Here is a 24,381-nt window from a genome sequence, read left to right on the forward strand (position 1 = left end):
TACCCTCCCCCCAAAAAAAGATATGTTGGAATCTTAACCCTCAGTACCTCAGAATGTGACCTTATTTGGAGACAGTGTCTTACAGAGGTAATCAAGTTAAATTGAAGTAATTAAGTAGGCCCTAATCCAATATAATTGGTAACCTTATAAAAAGGGGAATTTTGGACACAGAGGCATGCACGCAGGGAGAATGCCATGTGAAGTTTGCACTTATGCTTCCACAAGCCAAGCAACTACCAGAACGTAGGAGAGAGGCCTGAATCAGATCCCTTTTTTGCCTTCAGAAGGAACAGGGACCAGATGACATCTTAATCTTAGACTTCTAGCCTCCAGAATGGTGAGCCAATCAATTTTTCTTGTTTAAGTCACTCAGTTTGTGATTCTTCATGATGGCAGCCCTAGGAAACTGATATACCTTGTAGCCATCACTCCAAATAAGATAGAGAATATTATCATCACCCGTGAAAGTTCCCTGGTGTCTTCCTGCAGTCGGTCTCCACCCTTCCTCCCAACTCCAGACAAAACACTGATCTGATTTCTATCACTATAGATTTATTAGACTTTTCTTAAACTTCATATAAATAGGATCATGCAGCATGTTCTCCTTTGTGTCTAGTTTCTTTCACTCAACATACTATTTTTGAGATTTACCCACTTTTTTGACTGTGTCATTCATTTTTATTGTCAAGCTGTGCTCTCTACTCTCCTTTCCCCAAGTTGTTGCGACTCAACTGATCATAAATCCATGAGTCTGTTTCTGGACTTTCGATTCTGCTCCTCAACTCTTTTGGAACAGTATTTTATATGCTCTGCTACTCCAAGAGTAGTATGAGAATAAATAATTAGTATGTTATCCAAATAAATTATGACTGAAACCCAACTCCAATCCTAAAAGACCCGAAATGGTTTGACCCAGTAAGGCAGTCAAACACAAAAAATTAATATTACCAACGTATCTCTTTGCAGATATAGCAAAAGATGCCATCGAAAGGCCTATTCAATGGTACCATTTTGCCTACCTATCATTTTGTTTGAGATCCAAATACTCAAAAATATTGACACACATCTCAGTTCTGGGGTTCTCCTTCCTTTTGTTTCATCTTTCTCCATTCCTGTGCTCTATCAAAATTTTTCTGCACAATAAGCCCTGCCATGCCTGGGTGCTGAAAGTGATCCATTGAGCATGTATATCATGAAGCTTACCCTTATTTTTAATCCCCTTCCAGTCAGATGATAATGACTTTTATCTCCAAAAATGTCTATAAAAATTCCTTAACGTTTAGGTGGCACTAGACCTTGGTATTATATTTTGAGTTTACATTCTCCAACAAACTATGCCCATTATAACCATGTCATTCTTTAACCTTTTCCCCATACACGTGTACACCTGTGGCTTTTTCATTCGGAATGTCCTTTTCCTTGCTATTTACAGGACCTTAGATGGATTTCTGTTTCTTCTACAAAGCATTCCTTAATAGTCACAGTACACAGTGACCATTCACTCGGTCTACTGCACCAAACACAGAAGAATACACGATGGACACTCTGTAAATATTTGTTGAAAGAATAAAAAGAAATCTGCAACCACATCAGTATGTTAAAATTTAGATTTGTAATGTTTTTCTCCCCACGTCTAAGTTCTATGGGAAAAACAGTGATTTCTTGAAAAGAAGAACCTTTTAAATGAAAGGCTAATCTTCAGAGTTCAAAAGATTGATTGTTCTAAAATGATTTTTTATGAGCCTTCATTTAAAAAAAAAATCACACCGTGGTGATAATTTATAAATAGTCCACTCTGATGGAAGAGAAGAATACATGGTGGAAAAGTGTTAAGACAGATCTACTAGATGTTTGATCTGGGGTCAGGTTCTGGAGACTTGATGTCAGACTATAAGCAATAGGGAACCATCAGAGGTCTTTAAACAGAGAAGCTTGATGACAGTTAGAGGATGGACTGGAGATTAAAGGGCAGAAAGAAGGAACCAGTTAAAAGAGTATTATAAGATCTCTGATCACAAGGATATGGAATAGAGAAATGGCAATAAAAGATGGAAGAGCTAGAATAGAAATATATTTAAAAAATAGGTTGAGGGACCCGTTGGATGTGGAGGATACAGGAGAGGAGGGATTCCAGGATATCTTAGTCCCTTCAGACTGCTATAACAAAATACCATCGACTGAGTGGCTTATAAATAAGAGAAATTAATTTCTCATGGTTCTGGAGGCTGGAAGTCCAAGATCAAGGTGCTATCATATTCAGTGTCCGTTAAGTGCCTGATTCCTTAACAGGCACCTTCTCACTGTGTCCTCACATGGCAGAAGGGGCAAGGGATCTTTCCATGGCTTCTTTTATAAGAGAACCTACTCCCATTCATGAGGGTTATAACCTCATGACCTAATCGCCTCCTACATGCCCCACCTCCAAATACCATCACATTGGGGATTAGGTTCCAACATGTGAATGTTGGCAGAGACATAAATATTCAGTTCATAGCACAGGGCAACTTCGAATTCTAAATTAAATTATTGCTAATATTTCCAACTCTCCAATTTCTCTCTATTTCACTTTCCCCTGTCCCCTTTCCTTTTCTTAGAGGGTAAAGGAAGTTAAAAAGCCAGACCAGTGGCTTCAGAAATTGTCTCCATCAGATGGAGACTCTGACAAATAATAGACACTGTCACTGTATTATGTAGACATTTTAAAACAAAGTTTATTTTAACAATGTTTCTGTGTATAATCAAGTGACTTTAAATTCTATACACGAGGACAAGAAGACTTACTTGGCTGAAAATCAGGAAAGTGACACCATTTTGGAGGGAGAACAAAGTAAGATGTATGAGCGAAGGACAGGAAGGAAAGCATAGAGGAAGGGCTGTTGGTGATGTCTTAGTGCTATTGAGCTGATGCTAATCCTCTGTCGATGATGAGTAAGCAGACGTTATCTAACAATTCTTCTTAATAAATAACATTTCTTTTCTTTTTTTTTAATTTTTGAATTTTATTTTATTTTTTATACAGCAGGTTCTTAGTAGTTATCTATTTTATACATATTTGTGTATATATGTCAATCCCAATCTCCCAATTCATCCCACAATAAATAGCATTTCTGATAAACCTGATGTTCCAAATTCCTTTTGGCTTCTCTGTACTTTATCTTATTTGAAGATAATTAGAAAGTTGTTCAGTCAGAAAGTAGAATATACCCTGTCTGTTCAGGTAGAGAAATAAAAAAAGAAATAAGGAAGAAAGGAAACGAAATAGAAATTTAAAAATGCCTCTCCTATTATCTCTATATGGTCATAATTGTAGTGTACATTTATAGTACCTTCCCCTCTTCACATTCCACTTTGAAAGCAGCACCATCACCCTCATTTTACAGATAAAGCAGTTGAGTTCCTGAACATTTAGGTAATGTCTAAGATTTTATAATTTATGAGTGGCATATTCTTATCTTGACCTTTGATTTCTTAACTATTGATTCAGGGTTTCTTATTCCAATGTAGATTTTTTTTTGGCGGGGCGGGGGAAGGGGTGATGGGTGGGTAGGTAATTGGAGCATTAGTAGAGAAACACACTGTCTCTTTCTAAGCCAATTGCCTGTCCTGTACTCCATCTCACACACCCAAAATCCAATGGCAGTGGTGAGTGCTATTGAGCAAAGTGAGTTTGGCCAATTTCATCACTCTCAGATTCTGTATACATTTTCAGTAGGTGCAGGTCACTGTAATCACTTTTTTCCTCCATGGTCCCTGACTATACAAGTCTTGGATGTGTATTAGTTGACTACTTAAATATCTGGTTGGTGACGTGGTTTCACACACTGATTCTTCTGGCATTTGGAAAGCAATGATTACAGTGAAGAAAAGCTGGAACAAGAACTTAACAAGGTGTGCCTTTTGTCAGGAATTTTAACAATGAAGTCATAATGGGCAAGCCAACCCACTGATTCCCATCTCCATGGTTTCCCACCTGTTGCATTCATGAGTCACCTCTATGACACCTCTTTTGGTCTCAGTCTGGCTTTGTCTTGTCCAGACAGAACTAGGCTTTGCCCTGACTCAGCTGCTGCTGCTCTGACTTGGTTAGTTCCCTTGGTCTCTTCCTTCTGCTCTGCTGCCCTTTTCCAGAGTTGCTGCCAACTTGCCTCTCCAGCAGTTTCCAGCTCCAGCGGCTCTTGGCCTCCTGCCCCATGATCGCTCACTTCCCTGTTGCTACTTAATTTGCCTCTGTGTCTGTTTTCTGTTCTCCCCCAGATTTCCCAAGCTGTATGACATTCCCTACCTGCAGGTAGTATGCACAGGTCTTCTGCACTATTTAACGTCAGATTTGTCCCTTTTCTGAGGCACTTGAATCCCATCCTCTGAAACTACTCTTGGGGAAAGGGCCAGTGAACAATACTTACTATCATGCTTTTCCTCTCCTTCCCACATCTGACTTGGCCTTTTGTGGGGTCCATGTCTCAGCTTAGAGTGAGGATCTTACTTTCCTAAAGGTTGGAAGATGGCCACCACCTTAACCATAGGGTGGGAGTGGTGGGGGGAGAGGTCTTAATTTCTCACTCAGCTGGTACTCATTATTCATGGGTCTTGCCACTAAGGACTGAAGAGCTCCCGCAGGAAGAGTGAATTAGATTCAGACAATACTCCTGGTTGGATTATTGACTGACACCTGACAGCAGATCTGATTCCTCCCCAGTATCCTCTGAAAACATCATTTAAAGCTGAAGATCCTGATTTCTTTCTGAGGAACACTCTTCTGTATTGAAATAATATAATCCACGTATATTAAAAAGATTGCATGAAATTCTAGTTGGCCATCAATTATCTGAAGAGGCTGAGATGGGTTAGTATGCTCATTCTCCTACTGACGTCATCCTTTCTGCAGCTGTGCTCCAGCGATGCTGAGACAGAGTTGGTACCAGTGTGGGCAAGGAGCAGAGCCTCAAGCATTAGCAACACCTGTCCCTTCAACAGTAAATTCAAGCTGAAGGAGTCGAATATGAGAAATTCGACTCATTTAGAATGACAGGGCCATATCCCATTGTGGGTGAGCTTGGCCATCATTAGGACTGGAACCTCCATACCTCATACTGGAACCTCCAACAATGCAAGCTAGTGGGAGAACAGGGACCTAGGATTGAGAGGAACCAAGGATGGTTGCAAAGATGGCCATTGGCACAAATTATAGTGCTCATAGGGATATGGCCATCTAGCTAGATTTGGGCTGGCCTAGATTCTCTTTCAGGAGTGTTTGGGTGGTTTGGGATAGTGAGAGGGCAGCCCAGTCTGGGAGTTTTTGCATAGAAATGAAAGGAGTAGAAGTGAGATTCACATCTATTACTACCAGGTGGAAAGTTGAATTGGTTCAAATTTCAAGGTTCAGACCTTCATCAAGGAATACAAATGGCAGGTACAGCTCCCATATGGGAGTGGGAGAAGGGAATGGCAAGTTGTCAAGGCCACAGATGAGAGGTCAGGCTGTTACAGCAGGATTTCCCACCAATACAGGAACAAGTTCTCAGTGGGCAAGCAGCTGGCCAAGGTTCTCCCAGGCTCATTAAATGGCAGCTGAGAAATAGAACCAAGACAATTCTAGATTATAGTTCCTTATAGAAGGTCTTTCTTGGTTGAGATTGAATCAGTAACTGGTTGGGACTGAATCTGACAATTGAAGGAACTAATCCCTGTAGGAGAAGGGAGCTATGGAGGTGATGGAAGGGAGTGACTAGTATAGTGTTGTGATGACGTAGGGTGATGAGCCTTCCTGGCTGGCCGGTGACCAAGGGGAGTCCTGGGGCACAGGCCTCTGAATTGTAAAACTGAGACAGTCCTGTTTTAACTGCTAGTCACCCTATGAAGAAATGTATTTGATAGTGTTGGCCAAATGCCTCCTCAAGTGTTGCGTAGGGTTAAATATGAAAAAAAAAATCCTTATACAAAATGTTTAATGTGGTAATTTTATGAAACGTGGTAATTTTTAAGTAATTTTGGTAAGAAAGTAATATTCACTTTGACATATTTCATAGTAGAATCTTAGAATTTCAAAATTGAGATGGCAATTAGATGTCATTTAGTCTCTCATTGTATGAGTGATAAAACTGAGAGCTAGGGAGGTTAGAATAACTCAAGGCTGTATAGCTCCTTAAGAGTATACATTTTTTTTTGAGTCCAAATTCTTTGCTTGGCCTCATCAGTTTTTTTCTGCATCACCTAAAGATTCTTCCTTTTTCCTCTTGTCAAGAACCTTTAAGAAAGACCTGAAGAGTCCTCATTAAAGGGAAAATAACACTTTTCTCCTCTTTTTTATGTCTGTATAAGATGATGGATGTTAACTAAATTGTGGAAATTATTTCACAATATATGAAGGTCAAATCATTATGCTGTATACTTTAAACTTACACAGTGCTGTATGTCAATTAAATCACAATAAAACTGGACCAAAAAAAAAGAAAAAAGAGCCTGAGGAGACCTTCAAGATGGCGGAGGAGTAAAACCTGGAGATCACCTTCCGCCCCACAAATATATCAAAAATACATCTACATGTGGAACAACTCCTACAGAACACCTACTGAATGCTGGCAAAAGACCTCAGACTTCCCCAAAGACAAGAAACTCCCCATGTACCTGAGTAGGACAAAAGAAAAAAGAAAAAACAGAGACGAAAGAATAAGGACAGGACCTTCACCTTGGGGAGGGAGCTGTGAAGGAGGAAAAGTTTCTACACACTAGGAAGCCCCTTCACTGGTGGAAACGGGGTTGGTGGAGGGGAAGCTTCAGAGCCATGGAGGAGAGTGCAGCAACAGGGGTGCAGAGGGCAAAGCAGAGAGATTCCTGCACAGAGGATCAGTGCTGACCAGCACTCACCAGCCCGAGAGGCTTGTCTGCTCACCCGCCAGGGCACATGGGGGCTGGGAGCTGAGGCTCGGGCTTCAGAGGTCAGATCCCAGGGAGAGGACTGGGGTTGGCTGTGTGAAGACAGCCTGAAGGGGGCTAATGCGCCACAGCTAGCCGGGAGGGAGTCCGGGAAAATGTCTGGACCTGCCGAAGAGGCAAGAGACCATTGTTTTGGGGTGCGCGAGGAGAGGGGATTCCTTCCCTGTGTGCCCACAGAAGACAGAGCACCGCCTAAGTGAGATCCAGAGATGGGTGTGAGCCATGGCTATCAACTCGGACCCCAGAAATGGGCATGAAATGCCAAGGCTGCTGCCGCTGCCACCAAGAATCCTGTGTGCAAGCGCAGGTCACTACCCCACACCTCCATTCCCGGGAGCCTGTGCAGCCTGCCACTGCCAGGGTGCCGAGATCCAGGGACAAGTTCCCTGGGAGAATACATGGCGTACCTCAGGTTGTTGCAATGTCATGCTGGCCTCTGCTACTGCAGACTCGCCCTGCATTCCAATTATGACTACCATAGCCCTCCCTCTGCCTGGCCTGAGAGAGCAAGAGAGCCCTAATCAGCCACTGCTTTAACCCTCTCCTGTCTGGGTGGGGAACAGACACCTGAGGGTGACCTGCATGCAGAGGCAGGGCCAAAACCAAAGCTGAACCCCAGGAGCTGTGCGAAAAGAAGAAAAAGGGAAATTTCTCCATGCAGCCTCAGGAGCAGTGGATTAAATCCTCACAATCAACTTGATGAACCCTGCATCTGTGGAATACCTGAATAGACAACAAATGTTCCCAAAATTGAGACGGTGGACTTTGGGAGCAACTGTAGACTTAGGGTTTGCTGTCTGTGACTGATTTGTTTCTGATTTTTATGGTTATCTTAGTCTAGTTTTTATTGCTTGTTAACATTGGTGGATTTGTTTATTGGTTTGGTTGCTCTCTTCTTTTCCTTTTTTAAAAATTTTATTACTATTTTTTATTTTGTTAAAATTTTATTTAATTATTTTTTTCTGAGCCGTGTGGCTGACAGGGTCTTGGTGCTCCAGCTGGGTGTCAGGCCTGAGCCTCCAAGGTGGGAGAGCTGAGTCCATGACACTGGACCACCAGAGACCTCCCGGTCCCACATAATATCTATTGGTGAGAGGTCTCCCAGAGATCTCCGTCTCAACACTAAGACCCAGCTCTACCCAATGGCCAACAAGCCCCAGTGCTGGACGCCCCATGCAAAACAAGTAGCATGACAGGAACAGAACCACACCCATTAGAATAGAGGCTGCCTAAAATCATAAGTAGTTCACAGACACCCCAAAATACACCACTGGACGTGACCCTGCCCACCAGAAAGACAAGATCCAATCCCACCCACCAGAACACAAGCACCAGTCCCCTCCACCAGGAAGCCTACACAAGGCACTGAACCAACCTCACCCACTGAAGGCAGACACCTAAAAAAACGGGAACTATGAACCTGCAACCTGCAAAAAAGGAGACCCCAAACACAGTAAGTTAAACAGAATGATAAGACAGGGAAATATGCAGCAGCTGAAGGAGCAATGTAAAAACCCACCAGACCAAACAAATGAAGAGGAAATAGGCAGTCTACCTGAAAAAGAATTCAGAATAATGATAGTAAAGATGATTCAAAATCTTGGAAATAGAATGGAGAAAATACAAGAAATGTTTAACAAGGACCTAGAAGAACTAAAGAGCAAACAAACAATGATGAACAACACAATAAATGAAATTAAAAATTCTTTAGAAGGAATCAATAGCAGAATAATTGAGGCAGAAGAATGGATAAGTGACCTGGAAGATAAAATAGTGGAAATAAATTCCACAGAGCAGAATAAAGAAAAAAGAATGAAAAGAGTTGAGGACAGTCACAGAAACTCCTGGGACAACATTAAACACACCAACATTCAAATTATATGGGTCCCAGAAGAAGAAAAAAAGAAAGATCTGAAAAAACATTTGAAGAGATTATAGTTGAACACTTCCCTAACATGGGGAAGGAAATACTCAGTCAAGTCCAGGAAGCACACAGAAATCCATACAGGATAAATCCAAGGGGAAACACGACAAGACTCATATTAATCAAACTATCAAAAATTAAATAAAAAGAAACAAATTTAAAAGCAGCAAGGGAAAACAACAAATAACATACAAGGGAATCCCCATAAGGTTAACAGGTGACCTTTCAGCAGAAACTCTGCAATACAGAAGGACGTGGCAGGACATATTTAAAGTGATCAAAGGGAAAAACCTACAAGCAAGATTACTCTACCCAGCAAGGATCTAATTCAGATTTGAGGGAGAGGTTAAAACCTTTACAGACAAGCAGAAGTTAAGAGAATGCAGCACCACCAAACCAGCTTTACAACAAATGCTAAAGGAACTTCTCTAGGCAGAAAACACAAGAGAAGGAAAAGACCTACAAGAACAAACCCAAAACAATTAAGAAAATGGTAATAGGAACATACATATCGATAATTGCCTTAAGTGTAAATGTATTAAATGCTCCAACCAAAAGACATAGACTGGCTGAATGGATACAAAAACAAGACCCGTATATATACTGTCTACAAGACACCCACTTCAGACCTAGGGACACATACAGACTGAAAGTGAGGGGATGGAAAAATATGTTCCATCCAAATGGAAATCAAAAGAAAACTGGAGTAGCAATTCTCATATCAGACAAAATAGACTTTAAAATAAAGACTGTTACAAGAGACAAAGAAGGATGCTGCATAATGATGAAGGGACCAATCCAAGAAGAAGATATAACAGTTGTAAGTATTTATACACCCAACAGAGGAGCACGTCAATACATAAGGCAAAGGCTAACAGACATAAAAGGTGAAATAGTAACACAATAATAATAGGGGACTTTAACACCCCACTTTCACCAATGGAGAGATCATCCAAAATGAAAATGAATAAGGAAACACAAGCTTTAAATTACCCATTAGACAAGATGGACTTAATTGATATTTATAGGACATTCCATCCAAAAACAACAGAATACACTTTCTTCTCAAGTGCTCATGGAACATTCTCCAGGATAGATCATATCTTGGGTCACAAATCAAGCCTTGGTAAATTTAAGAAAATTGAAATCATATCAAGTATCTTTTCCGACCACAACACTATGAGAAAGATAGCAATTACAGGAAAAAAATCTGTAAAAAATACAAACACATGGAGGCTAAACAGTACACTACTTAATAACCAAGAGATCACTGAAGAAATCAAAGAGGAAATCAAAAAATACCTGGAAACAAATGACAATGAAAACACTATGACCCAAAACCTATGGGATGCAGCAAAAGCAGTTCTATGAGGGAAGTTTATAGCAATACAGTCCTACCTCAAGAAACAAGAAACATCTCAAATAAACAACCTAACCTTACACCTAAAACAATTATTGAAAGAAGAACAAAAAACCCCCAAAGTTAGTAGAAGGAAACAAATCATAGAGATCAGATCAGAAATAAATGAAAAAGAAATGAAGGAAATGATACCAAATATCAATAAAACTAAAAGCTGGTTCTTTGAGAAGATAAACAAAATTGATAAACCATTAGCCAGACTCATCAAGAAAAAAAGGGGAGCAGACTCAAATCAACAGAATTAGAAATGAAAAAGGAGAAGTAACAACTGATACTGCAGAAATATAAAAGGCCATGAGAGATTACTACAATCAACTATATGCCAGTAAAATGGACAACCTGGAAGAAATGGACAAATTCTTAGAAAAGCACAACCTTCCGAGACTGAACCAGGAAGAAATAGAAATATGAACAGACCAATCACAAGCACTGAAATTGAAACTGTGATTAAAAATCTTCCAACAATCAAAAGCCCAGGACCAGATGGCTTCACAGGTGAATTCTATTAAAGATTTAGAGAAACGCTAACACCTATCTTTCTCAAACTCTTCCAAATATAGCAGAGGGAGGAACACTCCCAAACTCATTTTATGAGGCCACCATCACCCTGATACTAAACCAGACAAAGATGTCACAAAAAAAGAAAACTACAGACCAATATCACTGATGAACTAAGATGCAAAAATCCTCAACAAAATACTAGCAAACAGAATTCAACAACACATTAAAAGGATCATACACCACGATCAAGTGGGGTTTATCCCAGGAATGCAAGGATTCTTCAATATATGCAAATCAATCCATGTGATACATCATATTAACAAATTGAAGTGTAAAAACCATATGATAACCTGAGTAGATGCAGGAAGAGCTTTCTACAAAATTCAACACCGATTTATGATAAAAAGTCTCCAGAAAGTAGGCATAGAGGGAACCTACCTCAACATAATAAAGGCCATATATGACAAACCCACAGCCAACATCATTCTCAATGGTGACAAACTGAAAACATTTCCTCTAAGATCAGGAACAAGACAAGGTTGCCCACTCTCACCACTATTATTCAACATAGTTTTGGAACTTTTAACCATGGCAATCAGAGAAGAAAAAGAAATAAAAGGAATCCAAATCAGAAATGAAGAAGTAAAACTGTCACTGTTTGCAGATGAGATAATACTATTCATAGAGAATCCTAAAGGTGCTACCAGAAAACTACTATAGCTAATCAACGTATTTGATAAAGTAGCAGGATACAAAATGAATGCACAGAAATCTCTTGCATTCCTATACACTAATGATGAAAAATCTGAGAGAGAAATTAAGGAAACACTCCCATTTACCATTGCAACAAAAAGAATAAAATACCTAGGAATAAACCTACCTAAGGAGACAAAAGACCTGCATGCAGAAAACTATGACACTGATGAAAGAAATTAAAAAGACGATATAAACAGATGGAGAGATATACCATGTTCTTAGACTGGAAGAATCAACATTGTGAAAATGATTCTACTACCCAAAGCAATCTACAGATTCAATGCAATCCCTATCAAACTACCAATGGCATTTTTCACAGAACTAGAACAAAAAATTTCACAATTTGTATGGAAACACAAAAGACCCCAAATAGCCAAAGCAATCTTGAGAAAGAAAAATGTAGCTGGAGGAAACAGGCTCCCTGACTTCAGACTAAACTACAAAGCTACAGTAATCAAGACATTATGGTACTGCACAAAAACAGAAATATAGATCAATGGAACAGGATAGAAAGCCCAGAGATAAACCCACGCACATATGGTCACCTTATCTTTGATAAAGGAGGCAAGAATATACAAAGGAGGAAAGACAGCGCTTCAGTAAGTGATGCTGGGAAAACTGGACAGCTACATGTAAAAGAATGAAATTAGAACACTTCCTAACACCATACACAAAAATAAACTCAAAATGGATTAAAGACCTAAATGTAAGGCCAGACAGTATAAAACTCTTAGAGGAAAAGATAGGCAGAACCCTCTCTGATGATTCTTTTTGACCCACCTCCTAGAGAAATGGAAATAAAAACAAAAAAAATCAAATGGGACCTAATGAAACTTAAAAGCTTTTGCACAGCAAAGGAAACCATAAACAAGATGAAAAGACTTGCAAAATATTTGCAAATGAAGCAAACTGACAAATGATTAATCTCCAAAATATACAAGCAGCTCATGCAGCTCAATATCAAAACAAACAACACAATCCAAAAATGGGCAGAAGACCTTAATAGACCTTTCTCCAAAGAAGATATATAGATTGCCAACAAACACATGAAAGGATGCTCAACAACACTAATCATTAGAGAAATGCAAATCAAAACCGCAATGAGGTATCACCTCACACCAATCAGAATGGCCATCACAATATCTACAAACAATAAATGCTGGAGAAGTTGTGCAGAAAAGGGAACCCTTTTGCACTATTGGTGGGAATGTAAATTAATACAGCCACTACGGAGAACAGTATGGAGGTTCCTTAAAAAACTAAAAATAGAACTACCATATTACCCAGCAATCCCACTACTGGGCATATACCCTGAAAAAACCATAATTCATAAAGAGACACGTACCACAATGTTCACTGCAACTCTATTTACAATAGCCCGGACATGGAAGCAACCTAAGTGTCCTTCGACAGATGAATGGATAAAGAAGATGTGGCACATATATACAGTGGAATATTACTCAGCCATAAAAAGAAACGAAATTGAGTTATTTGTAGTGAGGTGGGTGGACCTAGAGACTGTAATACAGAGTGAAGTAAGTCAGAAAGAGAAAAACAAATACCATATGCTAACACATATATATGGAATTAAAAAAAAAATGATTCTGAGGAACGTAGGGGCAGGACAGGAGTAAAGATGCAGACATAGAGATTGGACTTGAGGACACGGGGAGGGGGAAGGGTAAGCTGGGACGAAGTGAGAGAGTGGCATGGACATATATACACTACCAAATGTAAAATAGATAGCTCGTGGGAAGCAGCCGCATAGCACAGGGAGATCAGCTCGGTGCTTTGTGACCTCCTAGAGGGGTGGGATAGGGAGGGTGGGAGGGAGGGAGATGCAAGCGGGAAGAGATATGGGAACATATGTATATGTATAACTGATTCACTTTGTTATAAAGCAGAAACTAACACACCACTGTAACGCAATTATACTTCAATAAAGATGTTAAAAAACAAAAGAGATGCTTGATCACACATAGGCTAGTGGTTCTTTTATTAGATTCCTTCAGCCTTCTTCAGAAGCCTCTGGTAAAATGTACTGTAGAACTCTAAGGATATTGGTTGTAATGTTTCTATGACAATTATTACTGTTACTACTAATAGGATGAATACCATTACCACCATTACTGTCGTATGAGGGGGATGTGAGACTATGGTTTAATCCCAATTTCTTAGGTGGGTTGACATGAAGAACACCATGAATTCAAGGAGTCTAGCAGTACTTCTCAGCTCCAGGATATCTCTTTGTGGTCCCTATTGTAAATCTCTGAGATGGATACTTAGCTCTGGGGTCAGTCGATTTACTCTTTCCTACATGTTGTCACTTTGGTTACTGCCTGGGCTATAAGTGATATTCAGGCCTTGCATCCCTGCAGTAGGAAAAGAAATGGAGTCCTGCACAGCCACCAAAGCTTCGACCCCATAAACTGTTACGAGAGAATTCCATACCTGCAGACTGAGTGAAAATGACAAGTAACTCTTCAAGCTTCAAAGTTCAGAGGACAGGTCGATTCCAACGGGAGGGTCAGCCTGTCATTTCTCGTTCGATATATTGTCAGGCATCGTGTCGAACATGCCCAGAGTAGCTCCGGGGGGAGTTGTCTGCTACCGAGAGTCACAAACAGAAGGATGTTTTTTGAACAAGTTCATGGATAAGATGTGTTCCTACTTTAAAGGTGCTTCAGGTGAGTTTGGGAGAAAAAACAGTCCAGGTTCTTCACTCCTTAAAATGTACACTAGAAGACTAGCCTTGAAATATCTCCTTGGTATTTCATCTGGACCTGTTCAAGGTTGGATTGAGAATAAATTCCATCTGGGTTAAAGTTGAAAATATAAATTTATATTTTTGCTCTCAAACCTATAAAATTACCAAGTGACAGGTTAAATAAATATCATCACCAGCGATTTTGTTTTTGTGTAGATGATATCATTGATTTAATTTGGGCTGAATTGGCTAATTTATTTGCCCAAGCAATGCCTTGACTACTTTGGAATTTAAAAGACACTATTTTTGTAACAAAACAAAACAAAATAAAACCAAAAAATCACTTACCGTTCCCAGGAAAACTATGGATTTTTAGAGCAGTGAAGAAAGAAAACGTTTGTTACCAGGGGTCCAGAAACTACGTATGTGGGACTAAAAATGTATTCTTCCATAATAACCTCAGTTATAGGAAGGGAAACTAATGTTTCAAAACTGAATGGTTCATCCTCAGAATTCTAGGGAATATTTTTCTGAACTACCCTAGAAGCTAACTTTAGTATTTAAAATCTCTAGGTAGTTCTAAAATGTCCCTTGATGATGAGCAGATAATCTCTCATAGGGAGTTTTCTTTTTTTTTAATTTGGTTAATGTCACCTTTATCGCGCTTTTACACAAGCACCGAGTTCAATGTTATATAAGTAGTAATAACCAGAGTTTCAGGCTTCAGTAAATATAAGGCCTAATAAATACAAACTAAGTGAGGTTCATTGCTTTTGCTACTTAATAAGTGTTTAGCTTAAAACAGTCACCTTTTTTTTTCCTGATATAAGACCTTGCATGTATTTGTTGATGACAATTAAAAGTTAGCTTCATGAGAAGTTCAAATTTAGATGGTTAATAAGCCCACACTGGAACAGGGAGATTGCTTTCTCAGACGGAGTAAGAGTTTTTCTTATAATATATTGTTTTTAATAAAGAATCATCCCCTACATTAACTATTCCAATATTCATTACAAAGGAAAACATAATAAAACTTATCTTGTCAGATTAAGAAGCTCCTGAATCAACCTTTGGAAGACAAAGTGGGGCTTCTGAATAAACAGATTATATTATGTAGGGCAATGCCAGCAGGCAAGCTTAATTATGCTTTCTCCTAGCATGTGATAGTATTTCCCATGAATTATTGTGAGCAAACACTTGTGACTGCAGCCCACAGTGTAATTTTTAAGGTAGTCATATGGTGTGGTAGTTCTTTTTGCTTTGCTGTTGTGCTTAATGCCTAGTTTAATCATAGTTTTATCATTTTCCTTAGTTTGATCCAACTCATATTTGATTTTGTAATCTTATCAAGAATAAATTCCTAGCTAATCAGTAAAGCACAGAAAGAAAGTAGGGGAAACACAGCTTAAGGTTTGGCCTGTGCAAATGAGAAGCACCCTCTTTTTTTTTTTTTATTATAAATTTATTTATTTATTTTTGGCTGTGTTGGGTCTTCATTTCTGCGTGAGGGCTTTCTCCAGTTGCGGCAAGCGGGGGCCACTCTTCATCGCGGTGCACGGGCCTCTCACTATCGTGGCCTCTCCTGTTGCAGAGCACAGGCTCCAGACGCGCAGGCTCAGCAGTTGTGGCTCATGGGCCCAGTTGCTCCGTGGCATGTGGGATCTTCCCAGACCAGGGCTCGAACCCGTGTCCCCTGCATTGGCAGGCAGACTCTCAACCACTGCGCCACCAGGGAAGCCCGAAGCACCCTCTTTGTGTAGACAGATAGAGGTTTGGAACCTGTATATACTTTCTTGTGTTGTCTCTCTGTGTGAGGTAGGCAAGTCAGATCCCTCTCCTAGCCTCAGGTTTCCCGCGTATAAAAATGGAAAAATTGTAGTTAGGAAGAAGATTATCTAAAGTAATACAAAATATTATAACAATGTTTTATGCATAAAAATATTCCTGAAAGTTTTCATTGTAAATCTAGATTATGTGAATAGAAAACTGATTATTTGAAATGTCACTGATTAACCTTCCTATAAAACAGATTTTTCATATCTCATGCTTGTTTAAAACATAGCAGAGACCAACAATAAAGCAAGCCACTGTGTTTATAATAGAAGTAATGAAAGTATACAGAGTTTCCATATTTTAGGATATGAAAATCTGTTTTGTAGCCAAAGTTTGATATGACACTAGAAGCAGGTGGGGCTATTTTGAGAAGTCTACCAAAATCAAGGAATTCTTCCTCTGAAATGATCGCACAGAATTTATCTGGATTCACCTGATTGTGCTTCTAGACCAAGGCTTCTACTAAAATATCACAGAAAAGTAAAATGCCTTTGTCAGTTAGCTTAGTAGTCTGATGTGTGAGACACACCTTTCCACTACTTTTGATATATAATCAATGTGAAGTCACCAGAAATATCTTCTAGCCAAGTTTCATTCCAACATTTCTGACATTTACTGTTTAAAATATGACCAAAATAATATGATGATTGCTTTCCGAACTACAAATGCCATTTCCTCTATAAAAAGCCCCCTTTATGGGCAGATAATCTGTGACAAGCTTGATTTTTTTAGGTAATTTCTCAACCTGACAACCTTGCCATATCTAATCTATTTTTTTTCCCCAATGTATAGGACTGGAATCAATCTGAATAATTAGGTCTTCTCACATCAAATAAGATGTTCTAACTCATTTTTTTAAAAAAATAAATGTATTTATTTATTTATTTTTGGCTGCACTGGGCCTTTGTTGCTGTGTGCGGGCATTCTCTAGTTGTGGCGAGCGGGGGCTACTCTTCGTTGCGGTGTGTGGGCTGCTCATTCCGGTGGCTTCTCTTGTTGTGGAGCACGGGCTATAGGCACACGGGCTTCAGTAGTTGCGGCACACGGGCTCAGTAGTTGTGGCACACGGGCTCAGTAATTGTGGCTCGTGGGCTCTAGAGCACAGGCCAGTAGTTGTGGCGCACAGGCTTAGTTGCTCCACGGCATGTGGTATCTTCCTGGACCAGGGCTCGAACCTGTGTCCCCTACATTGGCAGGCAGATTCTTAACCACTGTGCCACCAGGGAAGTCCCAGAGTTTCTAACTTTAATGAAGGATAATTTCATTTATTTAAATTTTAATTTTATTTAATTGTTAAATAAGCAGTATATTCACATGGTTCAAAATTCTAAAGGCATAAAAGAATATTCATTGAAAATTCTCTCTTCACCCTTGTCCTTCTGCCACCCAGTTTCATTTCCTGGAAACAACAATGACATTAGTTCTTTGGGTATTCTTCCAGAGAGATTCTATGCTGAATATACAAGAATATATATCTATAGATATAAATATACTATATGCTGGGAACCCTGTAATGAGCTGTGTAGAATGTGACTCACAGTTGCCCGATTTCCCATGTGGTGTTAACACCCTCCTACTTCTACATTGTGCACGCATCAGAATTGCTGAGTGGGTTTCCCGAAGGTGTCCCAGGCAGTAGCAGCAGAGAAGCCCTAGGGCAGAGGGTGATAAGTGGGTGGCACACCTGAGGAGAGGGGCTGGGAGGCTACCTGAGGTGGTCCCTGAGCAACAGCTTGCAGTAAAACAGTTGGGCCAAGAGGACAGGGGAAAAGGCACTAAAGATATCCAACACACAGACCATTTATGTATGAGTATGCGCAGCCCGTCACACTTAAAGAGAGGTCAAGAAACAGGTGAGACTGAGATTCTAGCATGGATTCAATTTTAATATATTCCTGTAATTCTAGAAAGAGACTCATCTGGAGAATTTTCACTCCATGGATTGATTGTCCTACTAGGCTTTCCTCGTAGGCTTGTGTGTGTGACAAAATATACACAACATAAAATTTAACATTTTTTTAAAAATTGAAGACACACACACATACACACATATAATCACAGATCATTAGTGAATAATTGGTGCAGATCTGTTTTAGAAATTCAGAAGATCTATTTCTGTGGACCAGTAAACAGTGGTAGTAACACAACAGATCCCAAGAATGAGATTTCCTGAGAAAGAAGAAAAAAAGAAACATAAGTTCTTATTATTTCTTTTTTGTTAAATTGAAGTATAGTTGATTTACAATGTTGTGTTAGTTTCAGGTGTACAGAAAAGTGATTCAGTTACACATACATGTGTATCTATTTTTTTTCAGATTCTTTTCCCTTATAGGCTATTAAAAAATATTGAGTATAGTTCCCTGTGCTATACAGTAGGTCCTTGTTGTTTATCTATTATATACATAGTAGTGTGAATATGTTTATCCCAAACTCCTAATTTAAGCCCCCCCTTTCCCCTTTGGTAACCATAAATTTGTTTTCTACATTTTCTGTTTACCATATTAACCGTTTTTAAGTGTACAATTCAATAGTGTTAAGTACATTCACATTGTTGTGCAACCTCATAAGCTTTTGTAGAAGAAATGCATGGAAGAAATTTTCAAATGTTTGCTTATGTTGAAAGTTGCCGTTTCATGCCTGAGTTTTCACTTAGACCCCTGCTGTATCAAAAGATTTTGAAATCTTTCTGTGAATTTGCCTTCTGCAGTCCATAGAATGAAAATCACTAAAAGATGGTGTCATGTCTGGATTTCTAGAACTCCAGAAATGGTTGAAAATTTCCAGGAGCAAAAATAATTTGAAATGGCCATTATTTTACTCACTGTTTTGAGAAGTGCCAAATTTTGAAGTATCAAATTAACCCATTCAAAGAATATTCTTAGAAAACTTCATTATAACTTTTATATTCAATGCTTAAGGCAGTGTTTCTCGACTGTGGCACTATTGACATTTCGGGTCAGATAATTGTTTATTGTGGGGCTATAGGATGGTTAGCAGCGTTCCTGGCCTCTACCTGCTAAATGCTGGTAGCCCCCTCCCCCAGCTGTGACAACCAAAAATGTCCCCAGAAATCGCCAAATGTCCTGGTGGGCGGGGGATGGCAAAAATGGCCACATTTTAGAACCACTGCCTTAAGGGAGTACATGTAGGGAAATCCTGATTTAGGGCATCATTTCTAGAGCTAGTCTCAATGCCAGTTGCATGAATCAAAGATACAGAGGGCTGCAGCATGGGTAAAATATGGAAATAATTTATACCAGTTGCTAAATACGTGCTTTTCTGAGTCCTCCAAATTCTCCCACCCTGCACTTTCTCCTCCACAGGACACATTTCCCACCTCCCCACTATGCAGAAACTCAAGGATTAAAACTGGCATAACCAGAGGACTCCAGGATCAGCCTTATCTATTATTAAATTGTATTATCTATGATTATTAATTTTATTACTTATATTTGTTTTATTAGCACCTTTTTCATATAACTTAGAAGAAACTAGGCTGATCACAGCTCCCTATTCACAGTTGAGTCCTTGAACAAAAAGTCAGTTTACTCCCTTTATTTTGTTGTCTTGACAAATACTATATATTTCCCTGTTCTACACATCATCCCTCCCCAAAAATGATTGATCTCTCTTTATCACCGAACGCATGTTAAACCATATTCTGGCTGAAGTTTCATTTTAAGATGGGCTTGAATACCCAGAGAGAAATTGCTACACAAACTTACAATGTGAAAATCGCTCCAGCTGAGAAGATAACAAAAGCTTTGTCAACTTGCTCATAATAGAGTCAATGATAGTGCTTGGAATTCATCTTCACGATACCATCGATAAGTCATTTATTGACAAGCCACTCATGCTGCTCCACAGAATTAGAGACACTGACAAATGTATTTATTCAGTAGTTACCATGGATCTCAGCCTACACTCTTATTTGCAGGATTATTGAGCATTTAAATATTGACTTGTGTTTTCCTTGGCTTTCAGAGAATTCTGTTTTGTTTGAATCTGAAAAAATCCACTTCTGCTTCTACCTTACATTAAGAATTATTGACCAATTTTATGAAACTCCAAAAATTAAAAATTATTGACCAATTTTCTGAAACCATATATTAAAACTCCTTAAAATATGTGAAAACAAATTTTTATATTAATTTGTATCTAGTTAGAATTTTAAATTACTATTGTTTCCTGATTATAAAAATCAGTGGGCTATTCATCCTGAAAGTAAAAAAAAAGAAAAGAAAAGAAAGTAAGAAAAAATAGTACTACCCTTTCATCTAACAATCCAAAGATAACAATTTTTAATCTTTTTGTATATATTTTGTATATATTCTTCTGGACTTTATTACATATAGTATTTTTGTTAAAAGCAAAATGGCAGCCCACTCTAAATCTTCCTTTTTCTGCCTAATACAATGTAGACACAAAATAGCTTTGCATGATTCACTTGTGGTAGTTGTAGAGTATTTCCTGTGTGAATGATCATTATGCATTTAGCCTTCTTGATTCATAATTATACTGATATTATTTTATGTTATGTTTATAGTCAACATTGCAATTATGATTCTCATGTATACATCCTTTGTGTATTTGTCCAATTATTTCTTTTAGATCATTTCCTCAGAGTGAAAACATGAAATCAAAAGATATGATGTGGATAGACCTAGAGAGTGTCATATAGAGTGAAGTCAGAAAGAGTAAAACAAATATCATATATTAACGCTTATATGTGGAATCTAGAAAAATGGTATAGATGATCTTATTTGCAAAGCAGAAATAGAGACACAGATGTAGAGAACAAATGTATGGATACCAAGGGGGAAAGGGGTGGGGTGGGAGGAATTGGGAGATTGGGATTGACATATACACTATTGATACTATGTATAAAATAGACAACTAATGAGAACATACTGTACAGCACAGGGAAGTCTACTTGATGCACTGTGGTGACCTAAATGGGAAGGAAATCCAAAAAAGAGGGGATATATGTATATGTATAGATGATTCATTTTGCTGCACAGTAGAAACACAAATTGTAAAGCAACTATACTCCATAAAAATTAATTAGAAAAAAAAGATATGCACCTTTGGCATTCTGGTGTATGTTGCCAAAGTGCTCTCCAGAATTTGCCAAACTGCTGTCCAGTTTACATTCTCATAGGGTATGAGTGTACCTGTACCCCACATCTTTACTAGACACATATCTTTGAAAACAGTTTTTTCAATGCATTTTGAATACCACCACAATTTTAAAGTCTTGAAACAGTTTAGCTTGACTGTGGAAGTTTGTGATTGTGTCTACTTAAGCAATGACCATAAAATTCAACATCTTCCCGGGTGAAATCAGTTCAACCCATAGTAGAAGGTAGTCAGGGAGTCCAGAGAGAGAGATGAGAGTGAATTATATGTCTGGTCGTTGAGAAATATGATCAGTTTACCATATGAGACTAGTGTCAACTTTTTCACTTACCTGACTTTGGCTTTAGTTTCTCCCTTAGAAATTCTGATAAAATGCAGTGATGGTATTTAAGGTATTGCATTATTTTTATCACATTCAGTGACAGAGAAAAAACCTTAGCCTTATTTTATAGTGCTTCTTCTGATGGAGTTATTTTTGAATTCTTTTTCTCCACATGCTTCTTAGATGCCAGAGCCCAAGTGAAACACAGTTTGGTTCTGGGTTTGATGTCAGATGGTTTCCAGAAACCAGGCCCACAGCTCTCATTTAAAATGACTCCGGCTGTGCATAGAGCGTTCTCCTCTGGTGGAGTCACACCCAGCCTAGGGTTGGATCTGGGATCTGGGCCAAGTGACAGCTAATGACACACTGGACTTTAATTTTTGTGTCTTAGGCAGCTCCATCCTCTGTGGAAGAGTCCATCCCTTGTGACTTTTTCTCCTTCTACCCCCTTCCCCGATTCTCCTACAAAGCCCAGAGGACAAAGCCAATTTGCTTGCAGAACTTGCCTTATGAGTGGACCCCCTGTAACTTTTTTTTGGGGGGGTGGTGGTGAATAATGGGGAAAGAAACGAAAACTTATTAAACACCTACGATATTCTAGCACCATATGGAACTTGTTCTTTCATCCTCAGAAAAACACTGTGAGATAGTGTATTGGTCAGTGTTCTCCAGAAAACAGAACCATAGGTTGTATGTCTGTGTGTATATAGATACAATTTATACATTTTAGAGCTTTTTAAACTCCTCACCCTCTTCCCCTCTTTCCAAGGAAATTAGAATATTCTATTTTTGATCAGCTGCATCTTAAGAAATTGAGTGCTTTGGTAATTTCAATATTCAGTTCAGTTAATTTTTATTCTGTATGTACCAAAGAGCTTGTGCATTCCTTCATGCCACTCAGAAATAGAAAATGGGAAATTAAAAAAGTCAGAAATAAAATAGCATTACTTCCTTACAATATAATCATTCAACCCCTAAATCGTCATGTTTTGGCTCTGAGTTAGGAGGCGGCATCATTATTTCAGAAAAAAAGAAGTTTGATGGCAGAGATAGCTTTCTTTAAAATGTCCACATTTATCTTCTCTCGTTTGATTCATCTTATAAGAATAGCTTTGAGAGAAAGCTGGAAAATGTCATGAATTATTGACTCAAGGAAAATGTTAAATCTTATAATGAAAAACACAGTAGCTATTTCCAAATTTGAGGTCCTCCTTTGAATGTTTTATATAGGCAAGGGATTAAAATCTGGTAATTGACATGGGAAACATTTGCTTGGTTTGTAAATTTTATTTTGTAATGGACTAATTGGGGGATGAAAAATGATTTATATTCATAAATATATGATGGATTCTCTGGATTTGGATGTCACCTCCATATCCATTTGCTATTATGTATGCTTAAATGAGCATCACACACACGCACATCAAATTACTCATCATTGGAAATGTAGACTATTAAATACTCATAGCAATAAACTAAAATTTTCTACTTTCAGAAGTATACACACTTCTTAAATTCATTTTAGAGGGGAAGTACAGTAAAATAATATTTCCCATTCTTACTTCATATCTGCCCAAAGCATGCATAAAAGATATTAAATATACTTCATAAATTACAATACCTTTAGGAAGTAAAAGGCCCTATGTTACATGTCAGTTCTGTCAAAAAAAAAACAGTGGTAAAACTGTCCATAAGAACATTTACAAAAACCAAGGACTTACCGGTCCTCATACTTCTAATTATCTGACAAAACCCTTCTTGTACATACCCACCGGCCAAAAAAGAATGAAATTGACTGTGTATTTTTGTGTACTATAGAGATAATAAACATCAGGAAGTATAGGCAGAACCATGCGAAGAACCAGATTTTCCAGTCCAGGAAACTACAAACAGGGCGACAGAACATTTCAGAGGGAAGACCTACAGGCTTTTTAAAATGAAAATGAACTTTTCACACCTCATCTTGCACTGGGAAGTTTTATTTCTGGATGTGCCTCTGGTGGATAGGCTAAGAAGGGCTGGATAGAGCTTGACCGGTATTCTCCAGACATTAGGGGACATTTCTGGGTTGAAAAAATTTCAGGGAACCATAACTCCCCACTTTGAAGTACTCCTAATTTTATTCCAGTACCACCTGTCTGTAAACTATTCCCAACTGCTACCCAGCAACCCAGCTCTGCTCCCCGCCCCCTCAAGATCCACGGCAGTGACCCAATTCCCAAAATTTTCTTTATCTTCTACAGTCTACAAATATCCATTAAGGATGTGCTAAAGGAAGGGCTGTCCTGATAAAGGAAACCATGCTACGATGGGACAGATAACCATGGCCTAATTCCAAACGGTCTCAGGCTGTGCATTTGCATATTTGCCTTAACCCATATATATCTTTATTTCACAGCTCTTCCTCACACTTTCCCATTAAACACCCCTAGGAGGATACAAATGCAGTCATGCAGATGAAAGCACTTTGAAATCTGAAGAGCAATATACGAGTGTTAAATATTACAGCGAACGTATATCACACCATTTTGCCATTTGAAATTAAACACTCGCATTCTAGTAACATTATATGCCTCAGAGTCTTCCAGTGACTTCCCGTTTCACGCAGAATGAAATCCAGAATCTTTACCATGGCTGACAAGGCTTTCCCCTATCTGTTCTGATACTCATGTGACCTCATCTCCCTTTTGTTCCCTCTGTTCCGGCCACAGTGGCCTCCTGGCTCTGCCACAAATGGGTTGAGTGTTCTCCCATCCCAGACTCTTAGCTTTTGCTCTTTCCTCTTCCTGGTACACGCTTGCCCTAGATATTTGCAAGCCTCAGTCCCTCACTACTTTACATTTTCT

At 38.8% G+C, this 24,381-nt stretch overlaps 1 protein-coding gene across 7 annotated transcripts in view; it reads left to right on the forward strand.

Moving 5' to 3' along the window:
* Positions 1–24,381, forward strand: part of LOC309660103 (uncharacterized protein) — a 293,525-nt gene that overhangs the window by 218,149 nt on the left and 50,995 nt on the right. The window contains exon 5 of one of the 7 annotated variants that reach the window (XM_082460654.1): positions 285–337. The exons of 5 other annotated variants lie outside the window; for them this stretch is intronic. In XM_082460654.1, coding sequence (XP_082316780.1) covers positions 285–326 — 42 coding nt within the window. In that variant the 3' untranslated portion in view covers positions 327–337. Of the gene's footprint in view, positions 1–284; positions 637–24,381 lie in introns of those variants that run through there. One more of the 7 variants, XM_082460653.1, reaches the window with a different exon arrangement.

Source organism: Balaenoptera physalus (assembly GCF_965194825.1).
Source record: "Balaenoptera physalus genome assembly, chromosome: 4".
In the NCBI taxonomy this organism is placed as follows: domain Eukaryota; kingdom Metazoa; phylum Chordata; class Mammalia; order Artiodactyla; family Balaenopteridae; genus Balaenoptera; species Balaenoptera physalus.